Raw genomic sequence first — 12171 nt, 5'->3', positions numbered from 1 at the left:
CTCACCTCTACATGCCTGCTGCGAATGCCCGTATTTCTGGCATTTGAAGCAGCGAACGGGATTCGGGATAAATGGTCTTATACGACAATTCAAATAGCCTGCTTTAATTGAGGATGGTAAGTCTGGCGTACTGAATGTTAAGATGATCGATCTCGTTGGAGTGAGATTTCCATCTTTTTTAGTCATAATCCGTTTCACATTTGTAACTTTTTGACTACTTAGTTCTTGAAGTAGCTCTTCTTCGGAGACTGTAATTAGGTCCCACTCACTGATTACACCCTTTGATGAATTTAAGGTTCTGTGTGGAGTAATTGATACTGTAAGCCCACAAAATGATGTTGTGTTTAAGAGCTGCTCAGAATGTTTAGCGGTGGCAGTTTCAATGAGGAGATCTCCGGACTGTAGTCTTTTCACCATTTTCGGTGATCCAGTAATTGATTCCAAATATTTTTGAATCAAGAACGGTGACAATTTTCCTACAGGTTGGGAGGATAAGGAATGAATGACCAAGAAATTTGGTAATTCATCATGGCATTCAGGTTCCCTTCTAAGCCTTTTGGGCTGGTTGGTGTCACGGTCGTTGTCATTAATTTCTGACCTTGAGCTTGATGGCTCTAAAGGTGGATAATTTGTCGTATCCGTGTTAGCTCCTTTTGGCCCTGGGGGTATATTTTTACCACCCAGATTACCGGCCCCGCCACGGGGAGGCAGGAGCAGTGCCGCTTGTGGCCAAGCGTATAGGTTAGTACAATTAGTAAGACTAATCTAATTAAAGAAAAAGGTTCTTTCCTTCTTCTGGGCTCTCTTCTTAGTGCTTTTAAGAAAAAGGGCTACTTAACGAAAAAGTTTAATAATCAAGGGAGAAAACAAAAGAGAACCTAGTCGCTTAGAGAAAAACACTTTTGAATCGCACGAGAATCGCTTGGCCACGGAAACGCTTGGCACCCGGGGCCATTCTTTCCCAATTGCTGAAAGTGTCTATCAATATGTATCGGGGGCATTTGCCATGGCTGGGTTTCCATGCTAGTATCCTGAAGAATGTTAGTAAAATTCAGGTCCCAGCTTGTGATAAGAGCTTGAAGCCTAATGCCAGATGGTTTATTGAGCCATGGTTTACTTTCATAAAGTTTACTCCATTTGGGTATAAATAGATATTGCCATATGGGATGATGTGGAAGATTGCTGATTTTGGCTGCGTAATTTAGTAACAGAACTTGTCGTCGAAGATGTAGTGGTGGCTCATAGGCTTCGGTATATAGACTTAAGATTGGTGAAGTACGAAAAGCCCCCAGTGCAACTCGTAGGGCATTATGATGTACAGGATCGAGCCATTTAAGTGCACTCGGTCTGGCCGAGTCATATGCAGGAGACCCATAGTCTAACCTTGATCTAATCAGCGATCGATATAGCTGTAGCAACACGTAGCGATCTGCGCCCCATGACATGGAGGAAATTACTCTCAGAAGATTTAGTTTTCTAAGACAACTTGTACGGATATGTTTTATATGCTCCAGAAAGTTTAATTTTTTATCAAAAATTACACCAAGGAATCTAATACTAGGCTGGAAAGTAATACGACGAGAATCTAACTGTAGGTCTGCATCAGGATGTAAAGGTTCAAGCAAAATATTAATGCTATACACAAAGGAAACATATGGAGCATACTAACTCAGTATGATTCAGTGGAATGGCACCTACAGTACAGTTTTTCACAACTCAAGGCCTCAATTATTCTCTTCCAGACAAGGGAATTTGTCTTTACACTACTGTTCTCTGCCAAGCTCAACAAGCAGAGAAGTACAATTTATGAATGAATGTTATAAATCTGCTTGCACATTGCATCTATATCAGGAGTTCTTAACCAGTGAGGCTTTCCTTCTCAGGTAGGAAAGCCTCACTGGTTAATAACTCATCTTGCTTCTGGCCTTCTAACTTCTGGCCTCCCAAAATTGAATTTTCTGATCATGTATTTCATTTACAAATTTTGGAACTAGAATAAGGGAGGTGAAGTGGTAGGGCAAAACTGGAAGGAAACTGACTGTAGAAAAAGGTTAAGACCCACTGATCTGTATCCTATATGGAAAGCACAGAATGTATATATGACAACTCCTCCCAACACTCATGTGCTGGAAGGAGGTGCCAGAAGCTTGAGAGGAGGAACCTCCTCCTACTGTCTACACTTTGTTCATTTCCTGCTCTTGGGAATAAACAAGTTTAGTTCAGTATGAATGAGAAGACAATTTGCATTGGCAGGTTGAGTGCTAGCATCACACTGAAAAAAGCTCTGATTAAAAGCTTAGCTCCAGGATTGCTATGATCAGGTGAGACCAAAGGAAGAAGGAATTCCAGAAGAGAGGGCTTCCTTTGTTTCAAGCTCTTCACATTAAGAAATCTGGATTCTAAAAAAAAAAAAAAAAAAAAACTATACATTTGAAGTGATAACAGTCACATAAAATATCTGTTTGCATGGCCTCAACAATCCAAGTTTATAACTGACTACTGGAATGCTTTTCTGTGTGGCTACAGAGTGTTTGTTGAAGTTACAGTATAATTATGCATTATTTTTTGGTGATTACTAGTATAGATGAAAGTTCATAAAATTCTCATCACATTTACAATATTTTATATTATATAATTAACAAACTTTACATTTATTATTACAAAGTACCATGAAAGAAATTTAAATAATTTTATGCTAGTGTATCCATTGAACACATTGTTCATTTCACCTGCTTTGTCCATAAAACAGAAGATAAGTGAATAATGAACTGTCTGGTACCTTTTTAAATGATCTGGAAGGGTTTTTTTTTTTTTTTTTTTTAGGCAACTAGAACTTGAAACAATTTTCATATAAGCAGTAATCTGAACCATATTCACTAGAAATAAAATATTACCTTATGTTACAATTAAACTGCAGAAATAAACACTTTTTACAAAATATACATTTGATAGCATTGATTCATTGAAGTTTAATTCAACTACAAACTATTTCTATATAGTATCTCTTGAAATAACTTTCTGATATTAGATTACTTGGTAAAAACCAATTTAAATATAAAGTTATACAAAACTTGCTTTTCCATTTTACCTACTTGAAAGGGAGATTTCTGTTGTTGATGCTTTGATTTAGGACGTGCTCCCATACTTTTATCAGATTCAGAAGATCCTGAATTTTGTCCAAATAATCTTGTTCCTGTTCCATTTGGCCCCCAAATACTAGACTGCAATGCTACCAAAGGATTATATTTTAATTTTCATTATTCATCTGAAATCGATGATAGACTTTAAAGTAAGAAATGAGTAACTTGGACAAGTGAGATTTAAGGTGGGCGAGGAAAGTAATTGATTTAGTTTGTAAAATTAGCAAAGTACACACATATGAACATTTATGGATTCTATAAATGAAGTGACAGTATGAAATAATTTTTATACCTGAACTTTAAAAAGTTTACATAGTGACACTAAAATTTTACCACTTAATAATGTGTTGTGCCCCCACAGTTATGAACACACTGTGTTATAGATGTCAGGATTATTAAGCATATCCCACAATTGTGATGGTGGATCCACAAGTTGGACAGCCTATCTGACCTTGTCCCACAGATGTTTTGGAGGAGTTGGCAGATCAGAGGGAAGGAGGGCAAAATCTTCTAAATTTTGCATAATCCATACTGACAAAGGCTGTTCAGGTGGTACTGGTACACTGTTCTTATAGTTTCTGGAAACTACGAGAACACTGATGGGTGTATACGCAATACACAACTCTAAAAAAGTATTCTGACACACTGATTACACAATGTCACTACCACTCACTTCAACAGTGCCAGCCCCCCAGATGCTAATACATACTCCATCCTCCTGGGTAGGCTTTCCACCAATGAATGACAGACTGCAGCAGGTACAATCCTACATTCCTCCTTGAGAACAGTGACTAATTAGGCTTTTGGATATGGGATGTGCTGGCATGGCCCTCACCCAACATTCCAGTCCAGGGTATAAGCAGAAAATTTGTTTATAATGGAGGAAAGATGCCCTTTTCCCCATCAGTTTCTGGGAATGAAACAAGTTGTACTTGAGTAAAATTATTTTATTTTGATTAACCAAACAGGTAATCAAAATAAATAAATAAATTTAAAGGCACTGATATATTAATATCAGACATGTCACTGAAATGATAAATACCATAGCAAACTTAAAGAACAACAGAAACTCACATCTGATGTGCGAGGCTTTTAAAATGAAGTAGAACTATTTAGAAAACAGTTGGAAAAACTTAACCTGTATCATTTTCTTTTCTGTCATCAGTATCTGTTCCTTTTTCAAGTGTGAATGCTGTAGAAATGATAAGACTTCTTTGGTGAGAATTTTAAAATGAGGTTCAATGACTTTTGTAACCATGCTACAAATATAATGCATCCTTGATCTGTGACAATGAAAAAAAAAAAAAAAACCTTGAATCTGCTGAGCTGTGGTATGCTCACATATCAAGATTAATGTCTAGATTTGCTGATATACAAAGGTTGGCAGGCGGTTAACGATAGTAATCAGGATATGTTACTCCAACAACTAAATAATCTTCATTCCAATCTAGCAAATTTCCAGGAGTTCAAAAAACAAGACCTGGATAAATAAGAAAGATGGACGGAAAAGTAGAAATCAAGGTATAACAATGATAAATTCATGGTATTGCATTCAGGTAACAGTAATCCAGAACAGTATTCTACTTGGGCGGTATTACATTCAAGGAAGTACATAATAAAAATAACTCTGGGATAATTGTACAGTCTGACAGTTTGCTGAGCAATGCAGACAGGATGCTAGGACAGCTCATGGGGTTCTGTCAATGATACAGTGGAATTTTTCCAGCAGGAACAAGGTGATTATCCTGTTGCATAAGACAATGGTTAGGCTGTACCTCAATGTACAGCCTAACCATTGCCTTATGCAACAGGATAATATATATACAAGATAGAGAAGATTCATTTTAGGAAGGATGCAAATCTGTTTGGAATAGGTGCAGAGAAGGGCAACAAGATAAGCCAGGGGCACAAAATGGTTCTTTTACAAGGCAAACTTCAGCTTTGCAAACTGCAGCATCTAGAAGTCCTGTGAGGAAAACTAACTGAAGTGTTTAACCTTGCAGTAATGGTGCTCCATGTTGTAACAAAGCTGGTGGATGGACAACTTTCTTTTTGATTTCTGGAAAAGATTTTTGGGCTTTTTCAATTCTTCTTAGAGCATATCATTACTTCATCCTCTCTTAATGGATTGCAATACTTATTTGCAGTGCTTTTTTTGTAAAAAAAAATAGGTGTTGGTGCTCATTCTTTGCTATCAGGAAAAATTGAAAATTAAAAAGACACGAAGAGTACAGTACTCTAAAAAATTATTTCCTAATATTGCTACTTTAGTAGTAATGTTTTTGGAATAAGAACAACAAATTAAGTTTATTAACACACAGGTTAAGCATAAATTTATTATTCACGTATATTAAAAAATAAATATAATTTGTAAAAAATAAGGAATAAGTAAAAATTAGTATAAAAAATAAGTAAAAATAATTTCATAATCAAGTTTTATAGAATATTCCAATTTTTTAACGAGTTCTCATCCTATACACAATGCTGACTTCTTTCTTACTGTGTGTCTGTTGCTAAATGACGTTTCCGAAGCAGCCACTAACGACATTGCTTAATCGAAGTGTGTCACCAGTGGGCTTACAATTTTAAGAAATAGTGAAGAAATTGTTTTTGTCATCAACGAAGCTCTGGTTGGGCTGATGATCCGATTCATTTGTGAAAATCCTTGTTCACTTTCACTCGATGAAATTGGTATTGTACTCAGAGCGTTCATCAAATGCTCTTCAGTTTTCCCAAGTCTTCTCAATTAGGTATTCCCGAAATTCATGAATTGTATCTCTTTCATTTAACTGAAGCCTAATTGACAATTTTCTAATTTCATTCTCACCAAATGCTAAAATTTCATGTTTAGAAGGTTTAATGCCTTTGTTGTCCTCATTTTCCTTCTCTCTTCACCGATATTGTCACTAGTTTTTAAATTTGAATTTTTTCCTTTCTTTTTTTTTTTTAAACTGTCCAAAATGTCGGGGTTATTCGGGTACTGTGACCGTGTAAACAGAGATAGGGAAAATGTGGATAACGCACTTCTGCAAAACAACAGATGATTATTTGTCGAGGTAAAAGTAAATCACTCTCTCCTAATTCTTGAACGGGGCGCCTACAGTTGATTCACAGTGGTGTCCAAGTTACAGCCCACGTAAATACAGTATTTTAAATTTTGCTAATTATCAAAAAAATTCTCTCATTAAATGTTTTGTTTAGTAAATGTAATCGTGTATATTTTCGAAAATTTTATTAAGGACAGAGTCAAACTGCTGAAATCTAAGTGAACAATGTTAAAATTATTTCCTACATCCAGCTCATAAGTGGCTCTGTCAAAATTATTGGGTATGTGCCATCAACTCTAAGAGCCTTTAGGCTCAAATGTTTTTCTAATTAATATTCTAAAATTTCAATATCACTAATTTTCATGCTTTCCAGCTTTGCTGTGCACAGTTTCATTGTTTTTATTTATTCACCTTATATTCATCTTAATCAGTGATCCATTCAGATTGTAAATTTTATAAAGTGAGCATTTAAAGGCAAAAGTAAGGTATTTTTTTGAAAAACAAAAGTCATATTTTTATAATTTTAATAAAAATCTAAAAAATAAATTAGTGACATAGATTAGTTACACATAAGTGTTCGGAATTCGCATTTTTTACATATAGCCTGAAAATAAAAAAACGGTATCATGAAAACAAACTTCCTCTTACATGTAACAAGATATGGAAAATATACCACACAAATTTTTTTTTTAATCACTCAGTGCGGCCCCCGAAAGAAATCTAACTTTGAATATGGCTCCTGTATGGGAAAAGGCTGGACACCATTCCAGTAGAAGGGGAGCCAGAGCCCACTGGGAATACCTCTTGATCTGCTCACTGCTGACCAGTGCGACTTCTCTGTATGTGGGACAGGTTTTACTAGGTACCACTAAGTTGTAGAATGGTAATCCCTTTAGCTCTCTCAATTCTTGCATAGCAGCAACATTAAATTCCTAAATTGCCCGAAGTGCGAACAGTTAAGTCGTTCTCCTAATCTGTTCGTTATATGAAAATTTTCTTTGTTCAACTGAAACTATTTTAAATATAATTTCCAAAGGGAATAAAAAAAATTGCTATAAAAGGAGTTCGTTAAACAGAGGTCTGACTGAGTAATTTAGAATTCTGAAAATAGCATTAGCATTAGTAGAGGCATTTGATGCAAGAAAGCAAGCTTATGCAGCATCAGCCAAAAAAAAAAAATTAAAGTAAAATAAATAAATAAAAAATAACCACTTCCACTTCACCCCTCTGTTCGTTCGAAATACCTGTCCAGCTGAGCCTTAAACTTATTTAGGCTATCAACCTCCACGACAAGGGATGGAAGTCTGTTCCACCTACCAACCACCCGCTGGCTAAAGGCAAATTTCTGCACATCTATCCTACATCTGTCTTTCCTCAATTTGAGTTTATGCCCTCTCAGGTGATTATTCTGAGCAAGTTGTTGTTGTTTGTTGTTTGGTTTTTAGGAGCATTAGCAACTAAGGCCATATTGCTCCAGGATATGCGGTGGTCATTCCTTGACTTGTCCGCATCCTCCGTATTTGGTGGTGACGGGCTCGAACCCCGGTCTAATCAAGAACTGCTGCTCCTTCCCACCTGGCTACGGAGGCGCCTGCTTCTGAGCAAGAGGAAGAATCCCATCAGCATTGAGCATGCTCAAACCATTCAAGGCTTTGTACACCTCTATCAGATCACCTCGCTGGTGCCTAGTCTCCAGACACTGTAATTCGCAAAACTTAAGCCTTTCTTTGTAAGAACACCCCTTTGTTCCATTCACTAATCTTGTTGCCCTTCTCTGTACTCGTTCCAGCAGCTCTACATCCTTCTTGAAATGAGGCCTCCAGGCCTGTATACAGTACTCTAGGTGTGGCCTGACCATTGCCTTATACAAGGGAATAATCACCTCCTTATCCCTGCTAGAAAAATTCCTATATATCATTGACAAAACACCATGAGCTACCCTTGCAGCCTGTCTGCACTGCTCAGAGAACTTCATATCTGCCTGCACAACCACCCCCAGGTCCCTTTCATTCTCTACCACTGTCAGTGTAGTACCACAGAGTTGATACGTTGCTCTGGGGTTGCTGTTTCCCATATGTAGTACTTTACATTTGTCAATGTTAAACTTCACTTGCCACCTCTCAGCCCATCTGCTCAACCTTTCCAGATCCTGTTGCAGCAGTATAGTGTTAGTAGTGTCCTTGACAACCCTGCCAACCTTCGTATCGTCTGCAAACTTGGACATTAAGCTTGACATACCATCATCAATATCATTTATAAATACAGAAAACAATAAAGGACCCAATACTGAACCCTGAGGGACTCCACTAATAACATTAGTCCACAATGAGCAGTGTCCATTGGTTACCACTCTCTGTCTTCTCCCCCTCAACCACCCCTTTATCCATAGCAGCAATTTGCCTCCAATGCCACACTGCTCCAATTTGGGCAGCATTCCATGTGCAACAGTATCAAAAGCCTTTCTAAGATCCAAGTATATAATATCAAAGTTATTCCCTGCATCCAGTTCTTTTGTGACTGCATCATAGTATCCAATCAAATTGGTCAGGCAAGACTGCTGTGTCCGAGCTATAACTGAAGTCTTGTCTACATGATCCTGTAGTGCTTCTTTAACCAGTGCCTCCATTAATTTTCCGGGAACAGAAGTTAAACTCACAGGTCTGTAATCACTTGTGTCAGCCTTTGATCCTCCTTTGTGAATTGGGGTCACATTTGCACATCTCCAGTCTGTGGGTACCTCCGCTGAGTCCAAGGAAGCTCTCATAACTGGTCTCACTACTGGTTAGCAAAATAAAAATAAATTTTTATTTTGCTAACCAGGGATCCAACAAAAGAGGACAAAAATAATAAGATAATTCCCAAAAAAGCAATGTTGTCTGTTTGTTCTTATTTAACTTGGTCATGGTATTCCAAATGTGTACAAGTAATTGGTTATGATAATTTTTATTCTGCTGTATAGCTTGGATAGTACTAACTAAGTCTGTGTAGATAACACTATGCAAAATATTTGTTGAGAAGGTAAAATTTAATGCTATGTAGATAGTATAGAGTTCTGCAGTGTAGCTACTACATTCAATGGGCAGTTCCTTGGCTATGGCAAAGTTGGGAAATACTGCTGCTACAACATGAGTGTCAATTTTAGATCCATCCATGTAGATTGGTGTATACTCTGCATGCTAGGTTCTCAATGCAGCATGAATTTTCAGTATATTCTGTTGGGATAAGGTGTGTTTCCCCAGCAATGTGAGTGAAAGGTCGCACAGCAGTATGTGATACAACCAAGGTGGGACTGTACAAGTAGTAGGGTGTATCACGCTAAGGTAAATTTGTCAGTCACTGAGGAGGGTTTGGTTTGGTTTTGATTTGATTTGATTTTACTGGCACAAAAACGACTGCAGTTATACTACACCAAGAAAAGGCTGAGCAGGGAATACAGGTGTATCCCTGTTGATGGGTAGGCTCTGTAAAGGTTCTCCCATTTGGGTGAGAAAAGTCCATTCCAAGTAGGGTTGTCCTTTGACTTACTGAGTAGTTTAATAGAAGCATTTCTCTGCGTTGATATAAAGAGGTTTCAGTTGCTTCAGCATATAAGCTCTGGACTGGTGATGTACAGAAAGTCCCTAGGGCAAGATGAAGAGAACTGTGGTGTATGGGATCAAACCAATGTAAGATACTTGATCTAGCAGAGCTGTAGACCACAAAGCCGTAGTCTAGAAGTGACTGTATTAATGCATGATACAAATGCAATAGCGTGTAATGGTTGGCTCCACACGTTGTGCCAGATAGTACTCTTAAAATGTTTAGCTTCTTAAGGCAAGTAATCCAGAACTCTTTTATATGTTGTAGAAGGTAAGTTTTTGGTCAAGAACCACACCAAGAAAGCAGACACTATGAACCACTGGGATGATTTGATTTTCTAAGTGAAGTTCTAGGTCTGGATGTAGGTTATGCTTCCTACAGAAGTGAATCCCAACAGTCTTTTGTGGCAAGAGGTGAAAACCTTTGTTTTGGGACCATATTACAACTTTGTTGATGGCACCTTGCAACTGTCTTTCTACCATTCGCATATTAGGCAAATGGCAGGAGATGCTGAAGTCATTGGCATACAGGATAGTGGACACAGTTTGTGGTAAATCCTGTGTTATGGAGGCCATTATTATGTTAAATAGGGTGGCACTTAGTGCTGAACCTTGTTGGACCCCTTCTTCCTGGATAAAATTGGAAGATAACTGGTTGTTGGCTCTAACTTGAAATGAGCGATGATGGAGTAAGTGTCTGATAAACTCTGGCAGGTGTCTGTGTAGTCCTAGATCGTATAGGTTTCACATTATACCATACCTCCAAGCTGTGTCAAAAGCTTTTTCTATGTCAAAGAGAACCAAGATGTGTTCTTTTTGTACAAAAGCATCATGGATGTTTACTTCTGCCCTGATCAGTAAGTCAAGAGTGGATTTGTCTTCACAGAAACTGCATTGTATTGAGTTAAGGTTGTTTTGGACTAAAAAAACCAAGTTAGGTGGGCATTGATCATTTTTTCCCAGGACCTTGCTCATACAGCTGGTGAGTGCAATAGATTGGTAATGTTGTGGATCTGTAGGATCCACAACATTACCAATGTTGTGGATCCTACAGATCCACAATGGTTTTGGAAATGCAATACGTAAGAGTGATGCCATTTGTCCGGGAAGGTATTCTCTGAAAATTCTATTATAAAACAGTAACAATGTCTTAAGGGCTGGTTCAGTAAGTTGTGTTATCATGATGTAGTGTATTCCATCTGGTCCTGCTGCACTGAGTTTGGTGGTGTCTAAAGCATGATGCGTCTGTAGCCGAGTGGTCAGGAGCGGGAGTGCAGTAGCACACGCTCTTTGAGCAGACCGGGGTTCAAGCCCCTGACTGCTGAATACGGTCGATCTGCCAACCCGCAATGGACCAGCGTGGCAGATTATGGTCCATTTCCCTCAACATGAATTGTTGAGGAGGCTTTCATCCCGTAGTGGGTTGATAATGGCTGCACTTTTTTTAAAGCATGATGCAATTCTCACATTGTGAAGGGGAGATTGTATGCAGCACTAGATGCTGATTCGAAGTTGATGAAATGTTTCTCGGGCCTGTGCCTTTTGTACCTGAAAACAAGGTGTACAAGATGTGGCTAAGATTTCCATGAACGATTTTCCCAATGTATTTACAATCTCCACTGGTGTTGTAACATCACAACCATTTACAGTGAGTATGGGAAGACTGATGCGTGATGTTTAGAGTACATACGTTGTATTTTTGTCCATATCGTTTGCACTTTTGTAGTTCTTGTAAATGTGGAGGTGAAACATCTCCACACTTCCCTTCTGCTAGTCTGCCTAATACATTTTGCTTTTGCCCAAGCTTGTTTGAAGTGGATTTCTTTTTTAGCCGTGCTGCATTCATTATTCCACCACAATTTTGAGCGTGTTGATATTTTGTTGGATTGCTTTGGAATCACTTGGTCCGCTGCCTGTAGTATTTGGTTAGATATATATTCTGTGGCCAAGTTCATGGGTGTTTGCTGGACCTGCTTTTCTTCCAGTGTTGCTAGTTGCTGGTATATGTCCCATTTTGCTTTGAAAAAGTTCCATTTGGCAGTTCTATTAGGAAGGTGCAGACTGTTTGCATCAATCTGGCATATCACTGGGTAATGGTCACTACCCAGTGAATTGCTATGAATAGTCCATCCAAATAGAGGATATATGGATGCTGAGCATAGAGAGACAGCAATAGTTGAAGTAGATCCTGTAGGTAAATGCATATAAGTGTGTGCACCATTATTAAGTGTAATCAAATTATGCTGATCAAGTAACTTTTCTATAATTCATCCACATCTGTCCATGTTTTGATTTCCCCATAACAGATGGTGACTATTGAGGTACCCCTAGGATGAAGTAGGGTTGAGAAAGTTGTACCACTAATTCTTCTAAGTCATCATAACTTATTTTGATTAGGGGGTTTGA

General features: G+C 38.1%; 1 protein-coding gene across 4 annotated transcripts in view; it reads right to left on the bottom strand.

Moving 5' to 3' along the window:
• Positions 1 to 12171, bottom strand: part of LOC150079240 (OTU domain-containing protein 3-like) — a 154332-nt gene that overhangs the window by 40328 nt on the left and 101833 nt on the right. For 3 of the 4 annotated variants that reach the window (XM_090382743.1, XM_090382742.1, XM_090382745.1), the window contains one exon: positions 3093 to 3229. In XM_090382743.1, coding sequence (XP_090238869.1) covers positions 3093 to 3229 — 137 coding nt within the window. Of the gene's footprint in view, positions 1 to 3088; positions 3230 to 12171 lie in introns of all 4 variants that reach the window. The other variant, XM_090382744.1, reaches the window with a different exon arrangement.

This window comes from Mastigoproctus giganteus, chromosome 10 (genome assembly GCF_048544385.1).
Source record: "Mastigoproctus giganteus isolate SK-2022 chromosome 10, ASM4854438v1, whole genome shotgun sequence".
NCBI lineage: Eukaryota > Metazoa > Arthropoda > Arachnida > Uropygi > Thelyphonidae > Mastigoproctus > Mastigoproctus giganteus.
Note: the sequence above shows the minus strand (reverse complement) of the source record. Positions and strands in the feature narration are given on the sequence as shown.